General features: G+C 38.5%; 4 protein-coding genes across 9 annotated transcripts; 1 reads left to right on the top strand and 3 right to left on the bottom strand.

Moving 5' to 3' along the window:
* Window positions 1-324: 324 nt before the first annotated feature.
* Window positions 325-3,570, bottom strand: LOC144060323 (glucose-6-phosphatase 2-like). Its single transcript, XM_077579739.1, has 5 exons — window positions 3,353-3,570; window positions 2,168-2,277; window positions 1,884-1,995; window positions 1,651-1,772; window positions 325-926 (listed from the first exon to the last, which is right to left on the bottom strand). Exons 1-5 carry the CDS (start codon window positions 3,568-3,570, stop codon window positions 415-417), a joined length of 1,074 nt encoding a protein of 357 aa, XP_077435865.1. The 3' UTR covers window positions 325-414.
* spc25 (SPC25 component of NDC80 kinetochore complex) lies at window positions 689-6,742 on the top strand. Of its 5 annotated transcripts, none has more exons than XM_077579738.1 (7): window positions 689-816; window positions 4,986-5,147; window positions 5,234-5,299; window positions 5,571-5,717; window positions 5,808-5,912; window positions 6,044-6,142; window positions 6,413-6,742. In XM_077579738.1, the coding sequence occupies exons 2-7, from the start codon at window positions 4,997-4,999 to the stop codon at window positions 6,556-6,558; spliced, it is 714 nt and encodes a 237-aa protein (XP_077435864.1). In that variant the 5' UTR covers window positions 689-816; window positions 4,986-4,996; the 3' UTR covers window positions 6,559-6,742. The 5 variants fall into 5 exon arrangements, with proteins under 5 accessions (XP_077435864.1, XP_077435861.1, XP_077435863.1 ...); XM_077579735.1 differs by having other exon boundaries at window positions 693-835; XM_077579737.1 differs by lacking the exon at window positions 689-816 and adding an exon at window positions 861-986.
* On the bottom strand, window positions 6,704-12,923 carry nostrin (nitric oxide synthase trafficking). Its single transcript, XM_077579730.1, has 16 exons — window positions 12,844-12,923; window positions 12,613-12,698; window positions 12,447-12,530; window positions 11,917-11,979; window positions 11,751-11,832; window positions 11,024-11,086; window positions 10,677-10,775; window positions 10,459-10,584; window positions 9,495-9,593; window positions 9,279-9,404; window positions 9,096-9,204; window positions 8,928-9,016; window positions 8,718-8,843; window positions 7,282-7,510; window positions 7,106-7,198; window positions 6,704-7,034 (listed from the first exon to the last, which is right to left on the bottom strand). Exons 1-16 carry the CDS (start codon window positions 12,868-12,870, stop codon window positions 6,898-6,900), a joined length of 1,638 nt encoding a protein of 545 aa, XP_077435856.1. The 5' UTR covers window positions 12,871-12,923; the 3' UTR covers window positions 6,704-6,897.
* A 254-nt stretch (window positions 12,924-13,177) lies between these two features.
* Window positions 13,178-25,624, bottom strand: cers6 (ceramide synthase 6). 2 transcript variants are annotated; one of them, XM_077579731.1, is made up of 11 exons: window positions 25,250-25,621; window positions 23,558-23,663; window positions 23,315-23,445; window positions 19,429-19,486; window positions 19,090-19,140; window positions 18,888-18,980; window positions 16,918-17,046; window positions 16,600-16,706; window positions 15,246-15,402; window positions 15,101-15,124; window positions 13,178-13,926 (listed from the first exon to the last, which is right to left on the bottom strand). In XM_077579731.1, exons 1-11 carry the CDS (start codon window positions 25,417-25,419, stop codon window positions 13,759-13,761), a joined length of 1,194 nt encoding a protein of 397 aa, XP_077435857.1. In that variant the 5' UTR covers window positions 25,420-25,621; the 3' UTR covers window positions 13,178-13,758. The 2 variants fall into 2 exon arrangements, with proteins under 2 accessions (XP_077435857.1, XP_077435858.1); XM_077579732.1 differs by lacking the exon at window positions 15,101-15,124 and having other exon boundaries at window positions 25,250-25,624.
* Between the last annotated feature and the right edge of the window lie 462 nt (window positions 25,625-26,086).

Genomic DNA, 26,086 nt, shown 5'->3' with positions numbered 1-26,086 from the left:
ATTTTATATCTGTTCTAAATGTACAATTAAAAAATGTCTAGGTTTTCATACTCTTGTAACAAAAGTGGAAAAAAAATGTTAAACTAATAGAAATAGTTCAAATGAATTTTTGACGTTTATAACCGTCAATGGCAGTGAATGAGTTAATCTTATGGTATTAAATCAGTCTGGTTGAGAATTCTCTCAAACACTGAGCTTCGATTTGTGATTGAGAAAATAAAATCAGAAAGACATTTTAAAATTCGCAATTTATTAACATTAATTTACAACAACTTCATTTTAATAATAACATAAACACATGAAAAACATGCATAAAAAAATTTCATAGACTTGTATATATGTATATACATGACCTAATCTGTCATTGAATACAAATTAAATCAAAACAATCGTTTTACAAGACATCTTTCAATTTTAAACAAGTTTCCTGTCCTCTTCTCCCATCATCAAGCCAACACAGTAAGGAATAAGAGCAACCACAACAATTGGAATCGACGCGCTCTTACAAAAAGACAGAAAGTAAAAAAGCACTTCCGTGTGAGTCGGTATCATCACTACGTCATACACTTGAAGGCTTGTGAGGGTGGCCGCCAAGCACATGAGCTTAAATCGGATCTTGTGGCCGTTCTTGCCCTTACAACTCTGAATGAACATCTCAGAGTTGACAGCCAGGCCCAACCCAAACAAAGATCCCAGGTTCCGCACCAGCCCGGCGAAGGGAGTGGTGTCCAGGTGGATCCAGTCTGGATGAGCGCACCATCTCTTGGCTTTGGTGACTGACCACAGCGGATCCACGCCTGCCAGAGTGAGCAGCAGGTAGAAGCCGAGGGCGGCGGTGAGCAGGAAAACGTTGGTCTGGATGTACACTTTCAAACTTGCGCTGGAGATGGAGGGGATGTGTTGGAACGCCTCTGCGACCAACATACCTGCAATTTGCCAAAAAGAGAATTGTCCTTGAATTTCTCTCTCTCTTGCGTCACAGAAAGGTATAAAAGTGGGCATACTAAAAAGAAAATATATATTGTTTTGAATATTGCTGCTCAACTCTTTGCTAGTGCTAACACAGTTTGTAACAATTCGCAGTATGGCACCGCACCACAAGGTGGCGCCACCTTGTTTTGCAGCAGTTTTTTTTTCGTTTTTGCGGTCAAAGGTTGTTTTTTTTTAATCAGCTTTATTGACCCACAGTATACCCGAAATAAACAAAATGAAACCTTATATATTCGTATACTAGTGTACAACATAAAGAAAACAAATTAACACCACACAAAAACCAACAACAATAATGCCAGGGGTTTCATATACATCCAAATAACTTACTTCTTTTTTTTTTAAACAAATATTGACAGTTTTCTGTTATGAGTCATTTATAAGTCTAACATAGGTGATCGTATCAATTATTTTTTGCCATAAGTATTAACAAATTATCAATAAAATGACATCTTCATTAACACACTTCCTAAAAAAAACAACTATATTTTTTCCCATTTCAACGAAAAGTAAAGATAAAGATGCCCAATAACAAAAATGTCAACGTGCGCTTAAGTTTAGTTGAGGTCAAATTAAATTGTCCTGTAAAACCTTTTGTGAGTAATCTATAGCGTATAATAAAACACTTACTCATTTAAGAATACCTGTGACAAAACTCACCAGCTAGAAGGCCGAGGATGACCTGATGCGGGAAATGTGTGGCAATAAAAACCCTGGAGATGCAAACACTGATCTGAATGATCCAAAAAGCAGCCCACAAGCAGAACCTCAGAAGCCGAAACCTGGACAGAATCAATGAGTGGAGACTTTAATTATATAGTTTGGTTTAGAATTGAGGGTCTGCACTACAAGATACGCTTGAAGGAGGTAAAGTGTAATGAAAAGTAACAAACCTCTTAGAAGTGTGATCCATGGTGAAAGTGGAGGTCCGAGTAGCGTTGAGAGCAGACGTGATCATGACATACCAAACGCATGATGAGCCCATGGCATGACCGGATGGACTACCTGCACCGAAAACAGGTTGGCACCCGACACTTCATTTTGTACACCTATACAAACTAAATACAAGAGCTGGATTAGATTAGATTTTTTTTTTTTTTAAAAAATCCTTAATCTTGGTCAAGGCCAGAAATCGAGTTATTTGTTGTAGTGAGTGAACAACATTCTTGAAACTCACCTGGCCCTGTTTCACACGTTATGTGAAATTGTTGCAAATGAGGGAAAGAATCATTGTGGGAAAGGTGACTTTCATGCGCCCACCAATAAGGTCGCTGCCCAAAGAGAATCCTAAAATCACAAGATTTTGATCATAGTCTATTACAAAGTGAATTAGGGCTGAACAATAATTTCAATTCAAGTTGACAATGCATATATTATATATATATTTGCATAAAAAAATTAATATATATATATATTTGTTTATAGCATCTAATTAAAATAAGTAGTTGACTCATTAACTGCCATTGACGGCTACAGACGTAAAAAATTCATTTCAACTATTTCTATTAGTTTAACATTTTTTCCCACTTGTGTTAACAAGAGTATGAAAACCTAGTATTTTTTTTATTGTACATTTACAACAGATATAAAATGTTTAATCGTGAGTTAACTATTGAAGTCATGCAGTTAATTACCATCAAAAAATGTAATCCCCTGACACTATTTAAACAAAATAAAAAATAATAAAAAATTAGGGATGTAAGGCGATTCATTTTTTTTAATCGGAATTGAACACATTGCTTCACTAGTTGACTCACTATTAATTTTATATCTGTTCTAAATGTACAATAATTTTTTTTTTAGGTTTTCATGCTCTTGTTAACAAAAGTGGAAAAAATGTTAAACTAATAGAAATAGTTCAAATGAATTTTTGACGTCTACAGCCGTCAATGGCAGCGAATGAGTTAAGAAGTGCAAACCACATGTTTGTTTCATGAAACATGAAAAGTTTGAAATGATAAAGCCACAGATTTGTTTACATTATTGTTGTAATTACTTACAGACTTATGTTTATGCCACTCCTGTTTAGTAGAATTCGGTGAAATTGTAGTAATAGACGCTTAAAAAATGTAATTTAAAGTATTTAGTAAGTTGATAACTGTTATTGAAAACGATAAATAAACCGTCTTTTATACTGTATTAGTTCATGAACCTATAAGACCAAAACACTGATGTATAATAAATTGGATATTGTTTATTGTTATACAGAGCTTAGCTTGTGTTTAAAAAAAAATACATGGAAAGAAGACCTTAAAAAAAAATCATCACATATTAAATCGCAATAGCGATACTGAATAAATTTGAATAATTTTCAAAATTATTCAGCCCTAAATTGAAAGTGAGAACTATTTATATGGCTTACCATTTAAAAATGAGATTGAACCAATCTCCAAAAACAGCCGCCCATATCATCTTGGTGCCCACACTGTGACTCAGGTGGAACCACAGTGGAAAGTAAATTGAAAAAATATTTCTTGGGTCGCCCACGTTCGAAATGAAGCCGAGGAAGTTGCGATATTCCCCGTAGTTGTTCTGGAGATGCTGAATAACTAGCACCTCGCTACTGTGGACAAAATCCATCTCAGGTTGATTTCTCTGTGGCCAGGACTGGAAAAAGTGACTTCTCTAGCACCGGTGAAAGCAAAAAATAACCACTAAAGTGCATCTCAGATAGCTTTATATGTCAACCCTCTGTCATGATAATAAATCATTCGGTGGTGCCTTGGCAACAATGGCAAGCTGTTCAGTTTGCGCACGCAAGAAATCTTGAGGGCACAGCACTTAAACATGTTACAAAACTGTTAATGCCCGAACTGTCAGCCATTAGATATGTTACACGTCATTGCTTTTACAATTGTTAAATATTAGCCACTGTAAACACCAAAAGTGAGAGCTCCTTAACGTAATCCCCTGCATCGGCCTCATTTATTTTCTTTTTTTCCCCCTCACACAGCTGGTACCGGCAAATAAACACAGAGATGATTAACCATCACAATGTGTATTATATAATAGTTTTTTTTTTTTTTCACTATTGTTGAAGGAGAGCAGGCAATGATATGATACTGAGCCGATATTTAACTTTTATGTTTCAGATAGTCAGAAACATAATAGTAAAGTTGAAGTGAGTAAAAAAAACAGATAACTGTACCTTCAACTCCTCAGTAAATGTAGCTTTTTGTTTATCTATAAAATGGAAGACATAAAAATGTGAAATATGTTAGGAAATGGAACTTCAATAATGAAGGAAAAAATATGAAAGAGGAACAAATTAAAGTCAAGTAACGTATACATAAAGAAAATATAAAGAAGTTTATGTTCCAGAAATAAGGAAATATTAATTTTGTATTTTCTATTGATGACGTGATTAACACATTCAATTTGAAGTATAAAATATGAACAAGGAGCAAATTAAATAATTGGTATAATGAGTAAAACATAAAATAATTAGCCATGACTAGATAAAAGAATGATTAAACCCCAGCCCTTTTTAAGTTTCTTTTTATTATCTTATTTTGCTACATTTTTTAATTAATTATAAATGCAAGTGAGCAGATACGATTGCAAGTCAAAGAAGTAACCGTTTCAGATCAGTAGATGGCGGTAATGCACTACTATAGTTTGCAAACAACCTCAAACACAACGAAGAAAAAAAAGGTCCCGCCTCCGTATTTCCGGCTACAGTTTCCGCCAACAAACAGACCGAACAAACCGCGAAATTTTGAAAATATCGAACGGCTGAACGTGCGAATTCAACAGTTTCAAGAAACGTTTCACCACGTAAGCATCATGTATACTTTTAAAATACTCGCATGTGAGTTAGTTGAAATGGTTAAGGATCATTTGTTAAAGTGCTAATTGTTCCACCGCGAATAAGTAAGGTTGTTGTTTCGCGTTAGCAATAGCCGACGTGCTAATGGCATTGACGCTAACGTATGCGTTAAATACACCTGAATATTTCCCTCTGCATATTATTACTTGTACTCATACACCCACAGAATTCCTAAACATGGAATCAGTCGATGATCCCGAGGTCACTATTAATTTCGACAAGAAAATGACAGAAGCTCACAAAAGAATACTGAAAGAATTCGCCGAGATGAAAGACATTCGCGCTGAGCTGACCCAAACTCATCGGGAGTTTGTCAGAATGGCTCGAGGTATGGTGGGTTTATGTTCTTCTCTTTGTGCTTGTTGGGTGGACATAAATACTCAGTGATGACAGTTTCCCGTTTCTTTTGCGCAGATGAAGTTATAAAGAAATGTGCTGATGATGAGATACTGTTTGAGACAATTGAGAGGCTTACAACAGGTGAGAGTTTCTGTCTGGTCAAATGCTTGCACACGTAAGTGAGAGGCGATATCAAAAGTGAAATGAGTTGGATACTCATTTCATGGTTAGACAAAGTAAAGTAAACCAGCCCCTTGTAGTAAATACTAATAATAATAAAAAAATGGACCTTGGACTTAGTTGATAGAATGTACAAGATTAACCTTAATACTTAAAATCCTGATTGCAACTAAAATGGTGCCACATTTTTTTCCTTTATTGTATTCCAATCAACTTTTGTCCTGATGTCCAGATCAGCATCACAAGAATGAATCGTTGCTGGAGAAACAGCACGCTTTGACAGAAGTTGCATCTAATAGTGAGCAGAAGGAAATTCAGAAAAATACTTTTATCCGGGAGATGGAGAAACTTCAAGAAGAAAAAGACAAGGCGAAGGAATGTATGTTTAATTTCGACATCATCAGTCTGATTGAAGTTTTTTTTTTTTTTTAAACTGGCATTGTCATCTTGTTATGTTTTACTTCCTCAGTGATTGAGTCCCAAAATAAGACAAACAAGGACAGACTGAAGAACCTGCAAAAAGCCAGATTCATCTTTGAGGAAAATTTAAGGATGGAAATGCGAAAAATTGATGGCAAGGCACATTCCCGATTTCACTTTGTGTATTTCTCGCATTTCCTTTTAACGTCTCGCTCTCACCATCCTGTTTGTTTTTAAATGACTCCTAGTATTTGTGTAACTTGAGTTTGTTTTGCTGTTGTGAAGATGACCGGTTGCAGTTTGTGTTCCGAAGTATCGACGCAGCTCATCCGGACAGGCCATACGTCATCACAATAGAACTCTCCAAAGAGGGATCATATCAAAGTAAGCCCCCGTCATGAAACTGTATTAAAAACAAAAGTACTTGAGGTCACAACAGGGGCCTGGTTTGGGAAATCTTTGGCCCGAAACTTCTCATCAAGATAATATACTGTAATTGTGCTTCCATCCACTTTCAAACAGTAGTTAAAGTCATGACAAATAAGTCCACGTCCAGAAAAATAACCAAATCTAGTCTTTGGAACACCACCGGTTAACTGTCATAACCTGTAAATAGGCTATTGTGATATTTACTCAAATGTTCCCGTGTTCCAGGTGTGTCGAGCAAGCCCGCACTCGAGGGTCTGCCAGACCTGGAGAGACGGCTGCAGGAGACCAACAAACTAGCAGTTTTCCTGAAAAAGGCACGGGAGCAGTTTATCTCCCAAGCTCGCCAAGAAGGGGTAAAAAATCAAGAATGATAAAAAGCCTTTGCAGCGCACTCATATGTTGTCAAATAGCACTTGGAAGCAAAAGAATAGACAGCGAATCAGGACTTGGATTCATGGTTTTAAAAATGTTCCAATTCAGTGGCATGAGGAAATGACAAAAACAAGTGACTTTTATTTCATTTTCAGAAGCTTTTTATTAAATATTGTTTTGAGATTGTTCGTCTTAACACGCGAGAATGTACGTCATGCAACTCTAGACACATAAGTGATTTCTTTGTTTTTGCAATTTTAAGACATTCTTACAAAAAAAAAAAAAGTTTTTGAAGTCTACATGTTATGCTGATTCTGTTTGGAAGTTGCATTATACGGTCAGGCTTCAGATGATTTGATATTACTTAGCACAGGCAGCTCCTCAACATAGGTGGACGGGAAATGACCCGTCTGGCCATTGAGTGCGCCAAACCACCAGCCGTTCTCTTCCTTTGTGTAAATGTCTAGTAGATCCCCTGTTAACACATGTTACAAATAATCAATTCTGCTTTTTTGGCACGCTTGTATACCTTATAACCGCCCATACCTTCTTTCAGAGTTAATTCATCACTGCGTTGAGGTGTGAAGTTGTATAAGGCCTTGCATTGGCCCACAGTGCAAACGTCTGGCGTTCGTTGAACTGTAAATAGTTCTGTGTTGAGCATTATGATAAAAAAAAATAATATTTCAAAAATAAATACCAGATTTCTATAAAAGTCCTACCGTGTTCTGCAGGCTCTTGCGCGTGTGTTGGGGTTTGAACAAGGTTCTCCGATTCCTGTAACGGTGTACCAGAAAGCTGGCCCCCGGGAGCGGGCTCTTCAGTCGGACATTTTGTAGTCTGAACGGGTCCTTTGTAGATGATGGAGGCTCTCAGGGAGTGTCTGGTTCTGAAGGGAGTCTTCTTGAGTTTCACCGGCCGAGTCAGCTGCACCACACTGTGCTCGCCGTCCTAATGGGATGATCAGTGTCTCTGGTTAATTAGGAATAATTGAAACTCCTCCTCTCATGGTATATGGTGCCGTAATTGCCTGTCGATGCCACAAGATGGCAGCAATTTACCACTTTCATTTTAGTCGAATATGTCAAAAAATACGGAAATTTACTTGATAAAATAGGTTTGGTAAAAGATTCCCAAGATAATGTTCTGACAATTTTCTTGCCGCAACGACATCACATTAATGCGGATATTAATCGAGAAATCCTAGTGAATATCAAAATTCAATTTCACATTCATTAGCTTTTAGAGTGGATTTATTCTTCTTCTTTTTTTTTTCCTGGAGAGCTCAGTATTGTTCATTTGGTAATTGTACCGATTTGACATGTCATCATCATTGCTCTCCTTTTTTTAAATATATATATATATATATATTTTTTTTTTTTGGTATGTGCGTGCAAGTGTGTGTGTGTTCATTAGTTCACCTAAAATTGTTATCTTCAGTGATTAGAGAATGTATTTGCCCCCCAACGCATTGTCAAATTTATGCCACAGCCGCCCTAAATTAACCATATATGTAACTACTAAGATCTGTTTTTATGTTTCTGAAATAGTCACTTGTCCACATGTAAAAAGTTATTTTAATTTTTAATAGTCAAATATAATCATAGAAAAAGCACACCGTTAATTTCCTAATTTAAGATGTCAAATACAGTATACAGTAATGTAGTAGAAAAACATTAGTTTTAGTGGCGCACCGTTATGCTTGATTAATTGCTGACTTTTCAGACAAGCACAGCGAGCTGATTTAAATTAAGGACTAGAAAGATGGGATTACTTTTAAATTTTTGTATTTAACAGTTTTTTTCTTTAAAAAATGATCAGAAAGTTACAACTCCCCTGCGAAAATCTTTTCTTTTCTTTTTTTGGTTATCAAAGTACTTTGAGGGGTCCGGTATCTCTAGACCCAAGAAATTTGTCAATTTAATGTTATACTACCAACGTAGGTGATGTAGACTGGGGCTACGACAGTTAGTCATCTTTCCAGTGTACCATCCTAGATATTTTGAAGCTGTACATTTTTTTTGTCAAATTAGTCCGTCATATGCGGACAGGGTACATCCCGCAACGTTTTCTTGATCTATTTTCTACGTGCAACGCTTTACGTTGGCGTAATGTCCCTGAGATCATTAACTGTTGACAATATGTCCATGTAGAGTACCTTATCTCTCCACTTGATAATGCAGTCCCTAAATCGGTGAGAGGACCTGGGCTTGCCCTCCAGTTCACCCAACGATGCAGAGAGTTTATAATGCGTGGCCTCCAGGAGATCCAGCTTCAGCGTGTTCTGTAATGCAACACAATACCACTCACTCAGCTTCTCATTCTTCCCCCCCACAAAGTCCAAAACACACACGGCGCGTCGCACAACCTCATCCAGCTGCTGCTCGGTCTCCTCCAAGTTCCTCTGATTTGAAAAGGAAGGGTTTTCCGCATAGGTCTTCATCAGCTTTTCAATCCCTGAGACAAGATAACGGAGACGTTTTTTTCAGTTGAATTACTCTTATTACAATGAATTGACGTCATTAGTGCAGGTTGCCTTCGCAGTCTTTCTTGGCTTTTAAGATCCCTTCCTCCAAGCGATGGAGTTTGACTTTAATGGCGTCTCTTCTTCGCTCCCTGCACATCAGTGATTTGCCGTTTTCTTCCTGGCGCACGCGACACAAGCGGGGTCTGAATTGATCAGAAACGACTAAAAAGAATAATAGTAAAACTAACTTACAAAATAATCCATCATCAAAAATTCGCCTTTGTCGTCTGCCGTCGTGATGTTGTTCTCCGCCAACAATGTTTGTATGTCTTTATCCGCGTCCACTCTTTGGACCAGCAGCTCAATCTGCTTTTGGCCCTGGAACGGTCACGTTCATAATCATTACATTATCGATAATGGCATGAGAAGAATCACTAATGACAAATCGAGTATTTTATTACATATTACATGTTTAAGGGTCTGCCCAAAACTGGACATGTGCAGGTTGTAGCGGCTCAGAATGTTGCAAAGGACTTCAATTCGTTGTTTCTCCAGCTCCTGAATAATCTGCAAAAAGCGGCAATAGCGTAATGAAGCAAAGGGACACTTTGGTCAAGAGTTTCCTTTTGGATGATTCTGTACATAGATTTGTTAACAGGGATGTGATTTTTCCGCTAATTCGTGGAATTCCGCTTTTTTTTTTATCTCCCCGCCCAAAAAAAAAATCAGATTTTTTTTTTTTTTTTTTAGTAGTTCATTGTGTATGCACATGACTCCGACAGATAACATCTTCTGCTATAACAAAGACATTTGTGGTATGCTCTAATATGAGTTACTTTTCATTTGGTCATGATACAATTATTTGTTCATGAAATTTGAACTCTTCAACATTATTTATGTGTTAACTTAGTAATCACATTAGTTAGATATGATGATATTCTCAGTGATAGTTTTTAAAAGCAAAGGCAGTCCAATGTTTTTGAATGTGACTGATTTTGAGTTGACTAAAACTGCCATTTTATATGGGATAGTTCAATATACATTGAAAATTTATGCTGCTGTTTTGTCTATTTCTTTGTCATGTGAGTGCATTGAAAGTACTTAAAAACACGGAAAACCCATGAGCTCCGGGGGGCTTCCCTGGACCTAGCTGGGTGCCAGCGGCCCCCAGACCCCCGGCTACATTTTCAGATAATTTCACTTTGGTCAAATTACATCCCTGTTGTTAAGTACAATCTAATTAGAGCCGTAAAAGAAACGTGAAATTTGACTGACTGATTCACACTGTAAGAGCTTTTAGTGGTCTTTTAAACCCGCTCAACTAGTTGAAATGCAAACATAAAGATTAAAATGCGTTACTAAGACAGTTAGGTAGTTTTTACAAAACCGTTTTTTTCTCCTCCATAATGAAATGTATATCATGTTTGGTCACCTGGTAGCCATTCTTAAGTGTATTTTCCCACTTGAGTCGCATCTGTTGGCCCTCCATGTTGGCATGAAAGTATTCCTCATCCACACGCGCCTGCACCTCCGCCGACTTTGTCAGGCGATTTAGCATCTGCAAACAAGAACGGGAAGTCAAATCGTTCCGTCGCGGGTCGCAAAAAAAAAAAGAAGTATATACAGTACTGCATTTCAGAAATAGCTTACCTTTTGTTTTTCTTTCTCTGTGGATATGTGCTTATTGCGCTCGACAAAGTTGAATAAAGCTTCGTGCTCCCGCGTTAATCCGATCAGTTTCTTCTTGGTCTGTAAATGCAGGCAATTACCGTAACTCATTTTTATTACACTTGTCAAGGTTGGTTGTATGACATGAAGTTTTGATGTAAAGAGGCTTTTTTTTTTTTTTTTTTTTAAATCAGCCCTTTACTTACTTTGAAGGACTAGCAGACCTAATATACACTGACTATCAGATACTAGACAAGCACTGCATACAAAAAAAAAAGTCTATAATATTCAGTTCTGACACTGTCATGGAGGTGTTTGAAAAGGTTAACCTTGAGTTGCTCAGTCCAGTTGGTCATAAGAAGTTTTCCCGTTCTGTCAATGGCGTTGTCGAGCTGTTAAAGCAGAGAGAACTTTCGTCAGGAGGTAATTAAAAAAAAAATAAAATTTATCCTGCAACTCACTTCACAAAAGTAGCAGTTTGGCAGATCGTCAAGAATTCTTTAAAAACAGATGCTTCAAGCTTTTTATTTTTAAGTTTACTAGCAGACTAATTAATAATAAAAAAAAATCCTGCACAACTTTGTCTTTCGCTAGCTTAATGCTAACACATAACGGGCTAACGAATAGCAATGATAGTTATAGCCCATCTTAAAAGCAATGGATATTTGAACACAAATAGGCTTAAATTCTCACTTGCATAAACTCTTTATCCTCTGCGAAGAATGGCTATTTTTGCGCTTTACTCAGGAGCTGAGACGTCTTCATTTACTGTATGTCTGTATGTGTGTTGCGCACACCAGGAGCATCTTAATGCATTTAATTGAAGGAAAAACTGTTTTTTTTTTTTTTTTAAATTATGTCATTACCGTGCATTTTTATAAAGCACAATAAATAAATAGAGTGCTATTTCTTTTATTAATAATAAAAAATATAAATAGTTCAAAACGTTTTTGAGGGGTGAACGTAATGGGTTTTTAGATAAGAGCGATTTGAGTTACGCAAGTGATCACGAAACAATTTAAACTTGTATCTTAAGGCTATATATAGAACACACACAGGCCTCTTTCTCTTGTTATGCTCATCCAAGACTTGACGTAATTCCAGAATAGCCTCCTGCTGAAATGCATTTCCCAATGATCTAAAAAAAAAACAAAAAAACGTTGAGCACCCTTTTTTTTTTGTATTAAGATGCACATCTTAAAGGCTTTAAAACCAAGGCTACCTGTGGGCATCTGCTCGGGAGTACATCTCATCTGACACCTGACACCAGGCACTGTAGACAGATCTGAAAGCATGAATAAGGTCACAGCTTCACACCCGCCTTGTGTTTTGATCCCGTCTGCTGGGATTCCATCATATAATGTTCAATGGGCACTATTATTTGTGGGTAAAGTTTAAACTAAGGCTGAACAATGAATCACATTCATATTGATATCGCAATGTAGCAATACATTTTTTGTTGTAGGCTACAGTGTAATCTGATTTATGACCTACTGGATTTTGTTTACACCACACTTGCTTGGTAGATTTTTGTGAAGTTGTAGTGAATGCGTCAAAGTGTTTACGGAAGCCTAACCTGACCAAAACATTTGATGAATCTTTTCGCTAAATCTCTTTCTATGAATATTGTCTATTGTAATTTATTTATTAAGAAAATTACTTGGGAAGAGGATCTTGGCAAAAATAATCGCAATGGGATTCATTTTCAAAACTCATTCAGCCCTAATTTAAACAACACAAAAAGACTCTTACTTGTTGGCCATCCCTTTGGAAGCCCTCATAAGTTTTGCAGCCAGTTTTTGAAGGCCCTTAGCATACGTGTGGTCAAGCTCGGACCTAAAAAAAGTGTTAAGTCAAACGCTTTAGAAGTCAACCAGCTGTAACTTTTAAATATGCGAGTGCATTTATTTTATTCTACCTTTGCTGCATAACGCTCATAAGCTCTTTGCTGAAATACTCGCCATCTTTTGACACTCGTTTGACATTTTGATACAGTTGGTCATACTGAAAAATACAATAGCACACAAAAGAGAATTTAAATCGACACCTGTATGGTCATAAAAATTGCGTGCAGTAAAATAGACAACAGGACCCATCGATTGCAAAAAAAACAACAACAAAAAAACAAGCGTTCGACGCAGATACTCACACAGCAGCTGCTGGTATAATCCTTCATTTTAAAGACTGAAGCCGTTTGCTGACTTTGGACCTTGACCACCTCCTCCCGAAGTCACTCATGCGGAAATCACCTGAGTTATTGTCAATGGAATTTCCAAAGGAAAACTCCAGCTAAGCCTCAGCTATTTTGTCAAATCAAGCAGATAACGCAAGAGGTTTGATCGTTAATATGTAGAACACTTTGTTACAACTGCTTGTTTAAAAAAAAAGAAAAAAGTTTCAGTTTAGTTAAGTAAACCAACTTAGCCTGGTCTTGTACTGTGTATTTATTGCTCATTAAAAACAACCCACACCAATTTGCAATATTTCATATCATGTTCATTTATTGAATAATTCAAACAACTCACGACCGCCTCATACAAGGCAGATGAGCAGAAATGCGCCGCCTGACTTAACAAAATGCTTCGACAGGGAATACAGCATCTAGTCATATCCGATGCACACACGTAATACTGTTGTCGACATCTCATATACAGCTTAAGTGGACAATGTTAGTCTTTTCTCTCCCCCCAGGAAAGGTGAGCCAATTCCACACATCGTAGCTCACCGTTCATCATTTTGGCAAATCTTTGGGGGTGTAGCGTTGAACGTAAACGTGAGAAAAATAAATAACATAAAAAGTCGCAATCACAACCCCCAGAATGCCAGACGACTGCGTATCGACGTAGCATGCTTACAGCGGTAAAAAAAAAATGGATCAAATATATTGATGGATTGATTTGGAGTGCTGATGTGAATATGCAGATGAAGAAACCAAAACGGATTTGGTTCAACTGAAAAACAAAACGTCCAGAATGCAATAAGTGATGTTGATGTCGTCTCCACGCTCGCACATGTACACACACATGAACGGATGATGTATATGTTAGCTTCAATGCTGTGACGGTTATGTAAGTCGGTGTTCATCGGGATAAGAGGCTCCTGTCAGGTAGCCGTTGGTTCCGTGAGATTTGTTGGTCCCGTTGGTGGTGCTGTTGTGATGTTTCTGCTTGGCTGGAGGGCTGTCGTCCTCATCCGAGCTGGACTCGATGTCACTGCAATCGTCCTTTGACACCTGAATAGAAGAAAATTGACATTTAACTCAATTGACTCCCAGCCATTTTCACTGAAGCAACCCCCTTTGCTGCCGGCTGTTTTATTGGATTTTGACTGATTTTGCAAGGCCCGCAGATTATTGTGTTCTATTGCTATAATAACATGAAACCTATCAAAAGAAAGACTACGTCTCTTCTATTTTGATCTACTCCCATTTTGTTGCAATTAGCATTAGAATATAGCTAGGTTTCGTCATTATTCAGAAAATCGGTTTAAAACACTGGTGAAAAGAGCTTTTTTTTTTGCAACATGGCCCTGGTTGATCTCTTATACTCTGCTGCCACCTGCTGGCCGTTTTTGTAATTACTATCATTGCTTCACCCGTTCTCTGCACTTAGGAGGCTGCATCAAAGCCTTCCTGTATGCTCTAGCATTAAAAAAAAAAAAACATAACTACGACTATGGGACACTTAAAACATTTAAAATTGAACATATATATACGTTTTTGGGAGCAAATGCGTTAAAACGGCATGTATGGCTAAGAAACAATGTTTTGATGAATATTGGTCATTGTATGAAAAGGAGCATGGCGTAGATTTAGAGGAATTAGCAAAGCAAATATGGATTCTATGGTGCTAGCTAAAATTGCATTTTTAAATTAACAAGACATCTTGATTAAACTGTAGTGAACTTGGGGTTTAATCGATGGGTCGACTTGTCGATAAGGACTTTTTACTAATTCGCCCCCGTTTTAAAGCTTTAAGTTGACTTACTTGCTAATCACGTTTTGGGGGTTTTGTCTCGCAATCAGCCAATCTACGAAGGACTTTTTGACTTGCCTGTCTGCTCCTATCGACATATGATTCATTTGTTTGCGTGGGTCTGAGTAGTACGACAATAAGATGGTCGTGGATTAGCAAAGCAGTCAGCCTCGCATAGCTTTAGCTAGTGTGACTGGCGCTAGTCTTAAAACATAGCAAAGCTTATCTTATGTTGCCAAAACATGTCTAATGAAACAACTGTGTGTGAATGATAACTTCATTCATCATACAAAAAACACCAACATCGCAAAACATTTGTTTTGAGTTTTGGAGCCTAGCAACGATAGCATACATATCATAGCATTCTCGTTTAAACACAAAACACAGAAAATAGTAAGTGCATAAACGATGAACCACAATTTCACTACTTACATGTAAAGGATTCCATTTGCCCACCTTGTCGGTTGCAAGTTAGCAGAGACAGTAGAAAAGTGAAGTCAGATATTTATTGACCGTAACAAGCAATGACAGGTAGAGAGTATGGAGGCTGCTAAGCGAACGCGATAGTGACGTTTACCTTTCCTTTGGAGATGGCCTGGTATGCCGTCTTCACTATGAGGTAGGACCAGTAGGAGTGAAGAAGCTGCAGTAAGATTAGAAGCAGGTTGAAGACCCACCAGGACGGGTAGGGCCCGACAATGTCCCAACTCTCAAACAGGGTGGTATTTAAAATCCTACCACACAGAAAAGGAAAATGGAGAACACAGTGAGTAGAGTAGACATTAACTCTTTGACTGCCAAAAACGTTAAATAACGTTTAGTAAAGTCCTATGGAGGAGTGCCAAAGACGTTAAAAGACGTTTGTTTCAAAACAGAGGTGAAACTAACCATTTTCTATTGTTGATTACTGAAAAACGGAATAAGGTAGAAACAAACTTTTTTTTCTGATGAAAGATGAGAGTACAATCTTTCATTTGGTAGTATGTGTGTTTCCATAGTCCAAACACATAATTTTCTATGGACCTTGAAAGATCAGTCAAAATGCTTAAAATCGGTTGGCACCCACGGCATCTCTTTTCTGAAAACGTCTGGCAGTCAAAGAGTTAAAAAAGGGAAAAAAATCGAACAAAATCCTTGAGCCATTTATTTTAAGTGGCTGTCGAAATCAAGCTGGATGGCAAATGCTTTATAGTAGTGACAACTTTTACAATTAGCGTAGTAGCGGCTGAAAGAAAATTACAGTGTCTACAGAAATGTGTTAAAATGTGACGTGATCGCTACAAAGCCTGATGAGTGATTAAATGGACTATTATTTTTGATTAAAACTATAAGTGTGTGTCACATTAATGGAGGAACTAGACACTAAATCATGTCCCCCCCCCCCCCCCCTCGTGAAAAACACCAATACCACCCAAATGACGAGTGACATTTACAACAAAATGTCAAGGACACAACAAGGACCCAAAAAACGAAAAATAAACAGTTCTTTGTCATTTGAATGAACACAAGACAAAGGAAGCCATTCGTTGTGCTCTGGCCACTAAACACATTCTTTTCTTTTTTTTGTTTTTCTCTCAAGCCATAAACCATAATCATTTTCTTTTCATTTACGGAGTTCTTTAACTCTCTGAGAGACCGTAACCATAGTAACTATTCCTTAGCAACAACATTCACAGACATGTGTCTGAGGTGTTGGGAAGAAGTGAAACCTTCAGGGTTTCGAAAGACAAACGCTTCACTTCAAGGTCGAGCTAAAGCTGCGAGTAAGCATCAAAATGACGCTTGTTTACTCTTGTCCCTAAATACAAAGGAGGTTTGTCATGTGTTATTATTATTATTATCAGCCCAGGTGAAAATGTTTGCACCGCTTTTTTCGCAAACCGTCAAGTGCACGCTAACGACTGTGAGCTTCACAGGAAAGTGACACTTACCACACTGGGTAAACTGCCAGCCTGGAACTTATGAAGAGGACGGCAAACATTGCGAACAGGAGGTTGCACAATATCTGACATTTGGCATAGTTAGCCATCTTGGCGGCCTAAGGAAAAGCACAAGACTCCTTAAACAAGTGAGTACTGGTGATAACGGAATAAAAAAAAAAATACTGTAAAAGCTTATCTTACACATTATTTACACCTACTATACCACTTAGCATTTGCTACATAGCAGTACCTTGAAATACGAGTGATCCAACTTTTTTTTTTTTTTTTTTTTAGATACGACCCACAACGTCCAACGCGCACCCTCACCTCTATCAGGACGTCAGCCGCATCGTGGAGGCACATGACCAGAGTCCCCACCCTTGCCATGTTGTTGACATAAGAGAAGGTGATGAGGGAGATGGTTGCCACATGGTGAAGTAACATGATCAGGAAATCCTGTCGATTACAGATTGCAATGTCACTCGCATCTTATGAGATTTAGCGATATCATATAACCTGAAGGCTATTTTAAGAACCGGCGGTTTAAAGAAGTAGCGTTAGATCAAACTTGGAGAGCATTTTGTGAACACACGCAGTACTTTTTTTTTTTTGTATTTTGACATGGACGATGCTCAACATGACTATTCGTATTTAGTTTTAGAATAAATTCTCCTTAAAGATATACCTATAAATAGCAAAATAAGGGAACCTGATAATTGGACAAAATCATTATAACACAACTCTTAAACAAAAATTTATCTCGGCCACTCCTAAATCTCAAGTTTTCATCTTACCAGAACATTTTTTTACTTCCTTTTCCATATTTTGCTTTTGTGACACCTCAAACTATAACACGACAAAACAAGACTGAGAAAGAGCTTATCGCTAGATGATTTATTTGCAAAAAAATACAACAATGAAGGGCACCTTGAGCGACCCCATGAACTCTGCCATCTTTTCTCAGGACCACTGTTTACACCACATACATAAAATGTTCAAGTGTGAGGTTGCCTAAACTTGTCCAACTTCCAACATGTTGGCATTTCACTCCATTAAAATGGATGTGATTAACCAAGACCCCCCCCCCCCCCCCCCCTAGTTAATTTTACAGCAGCACTTTTGTATACCATGGTTATTTTTACATATACGGTAATGTAGAAAAATAGCTATAGATTTGTGTCGTTTTACAGTTCCTCCTGAGAGAGAATTTGCACGGACTACTGGTTTATGAAAAATATTGACTTCCACATCCAGCCTTGTAAAGCTTCAAAACGGTGTTACCAGCCAAGGAAGCAGACATCGATCAAACCTTAGCGACGGAAATGTCAGCATTCAGAGCAACCAGAAATCAGGCCAGCCAACATGGCGACAGAATGAGAAGGAAGGTCAAGAAGAGGATGCACAGTAGAAGACACAGAATGAAAGCAAGACGAGAGACGTGCGGGGATAACATACTGGAATTGGCAGGGGATGCAGAGGACCTCCTCAGTGTAGTGCTTGTGCATGAAAAAACTGAAAGGAGAAACAAAAAACAGACAACATGCCGAGAGTCAACACAGAGATGACAGAGTGAGGGCGTACACGCTGTGGCATCACATGTGTTGTGGTCAGGGTAGACAGAGTTGGCGGGGGGAGGGGGAGGGGACTGGAGACGGGAATAAAATCATGGCTGGAAGGCATGCAAAGTAAAACAGTGCACAAACAAAATACAGTATGCAAGTGGCCATGTTTATGAAAAAAAAGGGACAAAAAATGATTGGAAATGGGTTGACAGAGTTCCATGCTTATGTTGAATACCCATTTCCCTGAAATTTGTTGGTGCAGTCCGGTGAACAGCAGCCACAATCTCTAAATTGTCATACCGTGAACCCGCAACGGATAATTGAATACAAACGTTGGAGCAAACCTCACGTCATAATATAACAGTTCTCACAGGTATGCATTCTTTATCCTTTGCGAAAAATGGCTAATATTGCTGCGGATTACTGAGTTTTGATCATCTCCATAGAAGTCTATTATATTGGCCGCATGTGGCCAAAAGCGCACAGTGTCAATTGAAGTGAAGCAAAAACTGTTACGGTTATTATGTACGTTTTATAAAGTACAATATAGATAGTGATATTTTTCTTATAAAAAAAACCACACACAGACATTTACACTACCATCACTTTAAAAATAAATAGATAACAAGGGAGTAACCAGGCAATTTTTTTTTTTTGCGGTGTAAAAAAAATACAAATGTAACAAGTAGAATAACCTATAACAGGTAGAATGCATGCAAAAAAATGTGCTCCTACCTTCCTTCGGATGTCAGTGAATTGAGAAAAGAGCAAGGACAGGTAGAAAGACAGCTCCAGTATATAGTAATAATGGATGTCCACAGTCAGTGGCTGCAAGAGCACACAGAGGTCAAAGGTCACAAGGTCAAAAAGACTGGAGGTAAAATAGAACATTAGGTGTTGTAAACGTGATGTAAAAAAAAAAAAAAAAAAAACTTACCTGGTAAGGATAGTTGTACCAGCATTCTTTAGTGTTCCACAGCCAGGGTGTCTAAAGACAATCAGTATTTTACTTACTGCATCTGGATGGTGATCAAGGTGCACTTAAAAACGGAATTTTGTAAATGAATCATGTTTTTTTTTTTTTTTCCGAAAATTGTCCTTTTGCTTGAACCGAGTGGGTGGGAAGGGTATCTACTATAATAGCCATGTATATACGTCATTTCTCATTTAAGGCTGAATATGGGCGGGGGGGGGGGGGGGGGGGGTAGTTTGCCCATCTACACAAAATATCCATGGCAAAAGATGTTTAAAAGTATTTGTTACTTAGTTGTCTTACCTTTTTAAGGAAACGCACTCCATAGGTGAAAATGTAGAGATAAAATGTAAATCTCCACCTGAAAGAATTGTAAACAAAACAATTTTTTTGGGGGGGGAATGAAAATAAGAACTGAATGAGATGATTTAAACAACTACAACATTATTTATACCCATATACCATATGCAGGGATGTGATTTGACCAAAGTGAAATTATCTGAAAATTTAGCCGGGGGTCTGGGGGCCGCTGGCACCCAGCTAGGTCCAGGGCAGTGCCCTGGTGGGGGGACAAGGGGGTTTTCCGTGTTTTTCAGTACTTTCAATGCACTCACATGACAAAGAAATAGACAAAACAACAGCATAAATTTTCAATGTATATTGAACTATCCCATATAAAATGGCAGTTTTAGTCAACTCAAAATCAGTCACATTCAAAAACATTGGACTGCCTTTGCTTTTAAAAACTATCACTGAGAATATCATCATATCTAACTAATGTGATTACTAAGTTAACACATAAATAATGTTGAAGAGTTCAAATTTCATGAACAAATAATTGTATCATGACCAAATGAAAAGTAACTCATATTAGAGCATACCACAAATGTCTTTGTAATAGCAGAAGATGTTATCTGTCGGAGTCATGTGCATACACAATGAACTACTACTAATTTTTTTTTTTAAAAAATTAAAAATCGGAATTTTTTTTTGGGGGGGGGGGGGTGGGGGGAGATAAAAAAAGCGGAATTCCGCGAATTAGCGGAAAAATCACATCCCTGCATATGGTTCGAAATACGGTTAAAAATATGGAGTTATACATGTGTAAGTTCCATGACAATTTCAATTTCCTCACTAGCTACAATTCAACTGTGATAAAAAAAATACATTTGACACCCCCTGTTAGACTTGCTTTCTTCTGCTGATGTTTGTTCCTAACATGCCATTGTTACTCAAGTTGAAATTGGGGGGTTCCGGGCTTTGATCGCGCTCCTGACTGTCGCCCGGCCGGCGCTTTAACTGGCCTCTGCCTCAATCAATGTGTGAACGAGTCTCTCTGCACGCCACTGAGCTCGATTAAAGTAGTATTTGACCAGAGTTGATGAAGTGTGGCACGTGTAGGCGACGCACACGCTTTGAGCTACATTAAAGGACATTGTAAAGAAAATTAACTGGGAAAGTCTACCTGGCACATTGTCAAGACTGTTGCATGGCAACTGCTCCGTCAAGCCCCCCCCCCAAGTACTGCTGAATAGCTGCTATATGTGTACAATCACAGTGACTCACTCACTTTGCCACGAAGAGTCTTTGTTTTGTTCTAATGTCAAACATCAGATCTTTTTTGTCGTTGACTACATTTTTTAACAAGAGAGAGTGGGTGAGGTTAGATCGCAGGACATAATGCCTCCTGCTACGGCATTTGGTACATTTACATAATCGACTGTAATGAGCTTCAGATAAAGAACCGTATGAAAAGGATCTACCTTTAAAAAGATCACGATGCTCACTTATAGTTTATCATATCAGATTGGTTTTAAAATGCCCATTTTTGAACAAAAACAACAAATGTTTCTTTTTGCACAGACAACTGTCAAACCCCTAATTTGGTTTAATGACTTGCCATTGGATAATAGCATTATGAAAGCAATTTTTATTGTGATGTTTGAAGTCTTCAGCTAATTCTTTCCTTTCTTTTGAGGAGAAGAAAACTTAAAGATTAAGTATTAATTCTATAACCTCTATGTTGTATGTACCGCATCTTTCTAGCTAGCTAGCTATTGTAGCTAGCTAGCTACTGTTGCTAGGCTATCTAATCTCTCCATTGGGCATAAGAAACACAATAACTACTGTAGTTTAATGTATATACTGAAAAGCTAACATTGAATAGAAAACTACTGAATTATGTTCAAGGTTAGAAGGTAAAAGATCATCGTAGAAAAAGAGCTTTGTGTCATGATTGGTAAATGGGCTTTCAAATTGTATAGCGCTTTTTTTTACCTTCAAGGTACTATAAGCGCTTTAACACTGTCCTCATTCACCTTCTGATGATGCAGCGTCAGAAGCAAACTTAAAATTCAGTATCTTGCTCAAGGACAGTTAGACCTGGCAACAAAGGCTTCGGGTGGAAACCATAACCTTGGGAGGATTGTCGCTCTGTTGAGATAATTTCTTTCTAATCATTCCTTCGTAGTGGTGAAAATGGAGCATTGAGGAAGATGGTCTGAGAGAAACGTGACTAGTTGAGGAGAGCATTCTTTTGCTTCCGTGTTTGGCCAAGGAAACATGCTAAAAGGGTCGATGACGTAAAACTCTTACTAGCACTCTTACTAGTTGTTATCAACAATTAAATGGAAATCCTGCCGATTCATCTGAAACCTTGAAGAGGGGTTCTGTTCATTTGGCAGGGATTATTCTCACCTACATTTGCAACAAAGCAAAGCTGGGACAAAAGCCCGACTTGATCATAATCACAGCAAGCGGGACTGCTACGAAGAGATCCTTACGAGCGAGACACAAAGAATGCTATCATTCTGGAACAGCTGTGTACGTGGGCCTAATTAGAACAGAATTTCTGCGGGGGAGATGCTAGCCAAAACCAACTGAGAAAGTATATTAAAAGTACAGCCAGTAATGATTTGTGAGGAACACGCTTTGGTGAAATCCGCTATGTTCAAAAGAACACGAACCCTGGGTCAAGACTGGAAGTTGTAGTAGGTAGTCCAGCAGTACGGATCAAGTAAAAGGGAGATCTTAGGCAAGAGTATGAGATGTAACCTCAAACTCAAAGTATCTTGTTTGGTTCACTGGTGTCAGACATGACGCCTCTGACATCCTCATTTGTTGGTCTTTAATATCACACCGCTTACAATTCCTGATCTCCCTGATGGCAAAGTCCCCCCAGCGCAGATTAGCTGCTTCTCTGTTACAGCCCGGGGGCGGCTTTGTTAGTTCAGAACGGTGTCAAGACTTAAGGCATTATGCAGCTTAAAGTACTTTTCCAAATGTGTCAAGCCAACCCCCTAGTGACCCCATATAACCATTTGTCACTGTCTTTATTAGAATTCTACGGAAGCCTGGAGCTGCCAATGTGTAGTTAACAGTTTTTGATTGGGCAATGTCGTTCAAACGTAATGCAAAGTGGTTTCAATATACTGATAAACTCATTTGAATGTACCACAAAGTGGTTCAAGCGGACAAATTGGTAAAATAAATGTAAGCTAAATGCTAATAAATGTTTTTAGCATTTGGCCTACATTTTACCAATACGCTCGAACAACTTTGCCATAACATTTAAATTACTTCAAGCCACTTTGGAGTACATTAACCCGTGGGCAGTATTTTATTTTGAAATGGCTTGGTCAGAACCAACAAAAAGCCAGAAAATGGTCACAATAACGCCTAGGGGCTAAAAAGACATAGCCCAGTCAAAATTATTGTTTACTCCATAATGGCAGTCCCACGCTTTTGTAGAACATAATATGAACGTAGAAGGGGGGGCGGGAAAATGTAATTAAGTATTTAGTGTGGTTTCTTCTCCCTCGCATGCATCCACTACACTTTTGTCACAGAATGCAGTGAAAAGTATGGTAGGAACTTTTTAAAGACTGCATGACTAAGTCAACAAGTGTCCAAAAATATGCACAGTAAAAGCTCAAATGAAAGCATGAAAAGATCAAGGCTCCAGCTCACTCACAACGCTTAACAGGATAAGTGGTAGGTGAGGAATGAGTCAAAAGTTAGCAGAGGCCTTTTTGTGCAATATAAGTAAAAATAGACATTTCTGAACAAGACAAAAGTGCCAAACTGAGAAATCAGTTGAGGGCCAGAATTCTGTTTAGTTAGTAATGATCATGTGACGGAATATCTATCGTTCAGTGATTTAAATGTTGTTTTGATAATATGACCTTACATGCTTTCGCAGAACCGGGCAAGAGTGCTGGGTTTCTCTTGGTTGCGTCTTTGTCGGAACCAGCGCTGGATGGTTCGAACATCCCAGTCCAGCTGCTTGGATAATCCTTCCAGTCTCTTTTCATCGGGGTGCTGGTAAAAAAAAAAAAAAAAAAGATATTTGATGCTTTAGATGGAGCGCAAATTATGATTATTATTATTTTTTAGCCCAGTAGTGAAAATAATGACATTGCACAAGCACAACCTTGGTAATGGCGGTGAAAACCTTCTCCAAGATGGCATTGGGTTGGGCTTTTTGTGGCCCGTTGGCTTGTATCTTCAGGCCCACAGCACAAGGCCTTGCAATGAACCTGAAATAGAAAGTGGTATGATTATAGCATTAAATAGAGGGAGGGGGGGGGGGGGGGGTCCGATGAGTCATCAGCAATAGTCCTCGGTAATTCAAAAATATAATCAGTTATATAAATTCTTGTTGCCAATTTTTATGCTCCCTGTACTTTTCAGTATTTTTTAATCACAAATGTCATCTCAAAGAAGGAAGACCAAATCAGCTGTGTAAAGAGAAGTGGTTTTATTCGTACGACGTGAATTGGCGTTAAATTATAATGCATTGGTGGGTTCAGTGCTAGAACTTTGTTTTTTTTTGGGCAGGAGGCCTCAATCTGTTGGTGAATGAATCCATCCTTTCACATGATACGTTAAACTCAGAAGACAAAAATATTGTATAATTTAAGGCATGACAGATTATTCTGATTATTTATGTTTATCGAGTTAATATGTTGCATGAATATTTTATTTTTACCAGTAGACAAACAATATCACAATACTCAGTCATATATTCCTCCTTCGAAAAACGACTCCTATAAGTGCATTTACGTGAACACTGAAATTAATGGTGACTCTTCACATTTAAATTGGTATGACTGCATTATATTCCCCGTTTGGCCACACAAGAAGGAGCAGAACAATAGTTGGAGTTGAAGCATTAAATTATGGATGTTATTATTCTGTTTTTATAATTTAAAAACACATTGTAAATTTGGGGGGGGGAGGGGCTGGAACGGATGAATGAAATCCTATTCATTACAATGGGGAAAGATAATTTGAGATGAGTGTTTTGAGCCGAGTCGTCACGGAACGAATGAAACTTGTATCTCAAGGCACCACAATACAGTACTATAGACATAAAACTGATGGATAACAAGTTTTTAAATTAGAAGCTGGGGGAAAATAATTTGCTCAACTAGTGTCTAAAAAGGGGTTTGCTAACAACAACAAAAATGCTCACAGTATCTCAAGTTATTAAAAGCGAAGATAATATTTACATTTAGGCCATTATTAGAAACCTTGAGTATCATTTGCTTTAACAGGCCATCCATATTGATGTGGCAGGCTGGGCCTTGACTTTACTAGTCTAATAATGGACAAAATGCTACTTCAGTTAAACATGTAGGCCTACCACAACAGAGCTAATACAACATTTTATTTATCAGCCAGCTTGAATCCTTTCAGCTAATCAAAATTGGAATGATTTTGCTAAGCTAAATAACAACAAAGCTTCCACTGTCCTGATCCTATTTGCATGGCCATCGTTGCTCTGTGCCACATTACTGACTGCAAATGAAATACGGATAACAACATGAGACGTTGCAGCGTGCGCGCATTCAGACTGGTGCGTGTGGTCAACAGTGTGCGTGAGGGCGACATTTTAAACAAGAGTACACACAACAGCAAGTTGATGGGACAACTACTTGGAGCTCCAATGCGACGCGTTGCTGCGGGCCTGCAGGAGGGATGAAGCACGCTGGTGCGAGGGGGGTGGGGGCAGCGAAAAGCACTAGTCAAGGGTGCCATTGTTTAAAGTAGAAGCGGCACCATCTGCAACCGCAAAATAAACATAAACGGAGGGGGCATATATCCAAAATGAAGGTGTCACCTTTCGAAGAGCAGCCGCACCATGAAGATGCAGAAGGCCAAAGGGCACGCCAGATAGAGGTCCTCGGCTTGCGGGAACGTCGCCTCGTCGGTGTTCTTCAAGTCAGCCCACGTTACGTTGTGGGGCAGCCAGAAGCGCTCGTTCCAGAACCACGCCAAGATACCGGCCATTTCTCCACGCCGACAGACGGTTACGAGTGTTCCGAATATCCGATCGACGTTGTGGATTAGATCGAGCCGTCGCTCAGTAGTCTGCTGCGGCTAACGATGATGACGATGTCGGACTTGCTGGCTGGCTGACTGGCTGGCTGACTGGCTGGTGCTGAATCGCCGGCCGTCGGTGTCCGCTCCTCCAGTGTGGGGAAGTGGATCCAGTCGGCTCCTCGCACGTGATTGGTGCGTTCGGATGTCACACAACAAACCAGGACATGGTCACTTGTTTTTTTTCCCCTGGACTAACCCACACAATGAACCGAAGGATGTGTCTATTACGCGTAATCACACCTTAGAGCGCCAATAGTAGTGTTTGTTTGTCCATAAAGTGATGAACCCCTGTGAATTTGTATATTTCTGATTTATTCTGAATTTTAATACACATGTGGTATGAAGGAAATTACGTTTTTCTTTTTTAAACATTATTTTCAACCCAAAACGAAGCTTGGTAAACCATGACACCTATTGACAGATTTTTGTATTACACCTGAATAATAACCCATGGACAGTTTTGTTAGCTGCGGTTAACAGAGTTGTATTGTTGCTTAATTGTCATAAAGTTTCTAATATGTTTTTTTTTTCACTCAACTATTTCACACTAGGATAAAAAAAATGAATCAACGCT

The sequence above is a fragment of the Vanacampus margaritifer genome, chromosome 11 (assembly GCF_051991255.1).
Source record: "Vanacampus margaritifer isolate UIUO_Vmar chromosome 11, RoL_Vmar_1.0, whole genome shotgun sequence".
NCBI classification, from domain to species: Eukaryota; Metazoa; Chordata; class Actinopteri; order Syngnathiformes; family Syngnathidae; genus Vanacampus; species Vanacampus margaritifer.
This window is presented reverse-complemented; position numbering and strand designations above follow the sequence as displayed.

Excerpts from the sequence above, each read along its gene's own strand:
- spc25 (XM_077579738.1), top strand. The coding sequence starts at position 4,997 with ATGGAATCAGTCGATGATCCCGAGGTCACTATTAATTTCGACAAGAAA. Across the intron at positions 5,913-6,043 it reads GGAAATGCGAAAAATTGATG|ATGACCGGTTGCAGTTTGTG; the intron begins GCAAGGCACATT and ends GCTGTTGTGAAG. Across the intron at positions 6,143-6,412 it reads CAAAGAGGGATCATATCAAA|GTGTGTCGAGCAAGCCCGCA; the intron begins GTAAGCCCCCGT and ends CCCGTGTTCCAG.
- nostrin (XM_077579730.1), bottom strand. The coding sequence starts at position 12,870 with ATGAAGGATTATACCAGCAGCTGCTGT. Across the intron at positions 12,699-12,843 it reads ATTATACCAGCAGCTGCTGT|TATGACCAACTGTATCAAAA; the intron begins GTGAGTATCTGC and ends TGTATTTTTCAG. Across the intron at positions 7,511-8,717 it reads TTATCAAGTGGAGAGATAAG|GACGGCGAGCACAGTGTGGT; the intron begins GTACTCTACATG and ends TCATCCCATTAG.
- cers6 (XM_077579731.1), bottom strand. The coding sequence starts at position 25,419 with ATGGCCGGTATCTTGGCGTGGTTCTGGAACGAGCGCTTCTGGCTGCCC. Across the intron at positions 18,981-19,089 it reads GGTACAACTATCCTTACCAG|CCACTGACTGTGGACATCCA; the intron begins GTAAGTTTTTTT and ends GTGCTCTTGCAG. Across the intron at positions 13,927-15,100 it reads GCAAATGGAATCCTTTACAT|GTGTCAAAGGACGATTGCAG; the intron begins GTAAGTAGTGAA and ends TCTTCTATTCAG.
- LOC144060323 (XM_077579739.1), bottom strand. The coding sequence starts at position 3,570 with ATGGATTTTGTCCACAGTAGCGAGGTGCTAGTTATTCAGCATCTCCAG. Across the intron at positions 1,996-2,167 it reads AACGTGTGAAACAGGGCCAG|GTAGTCCATCCGGTCATGCC; the intron begins GTGAGTTTCAAG and ends TTTTCGGTGCAG. Across the intron at positions 1,773-1,883 it reads ATGGATCACACTTCTAAGAG|GTTTCGGCTTCTGAGGTTCT; the intron begins GTTTGTTACTTT and ends GATTCTGTCCAG.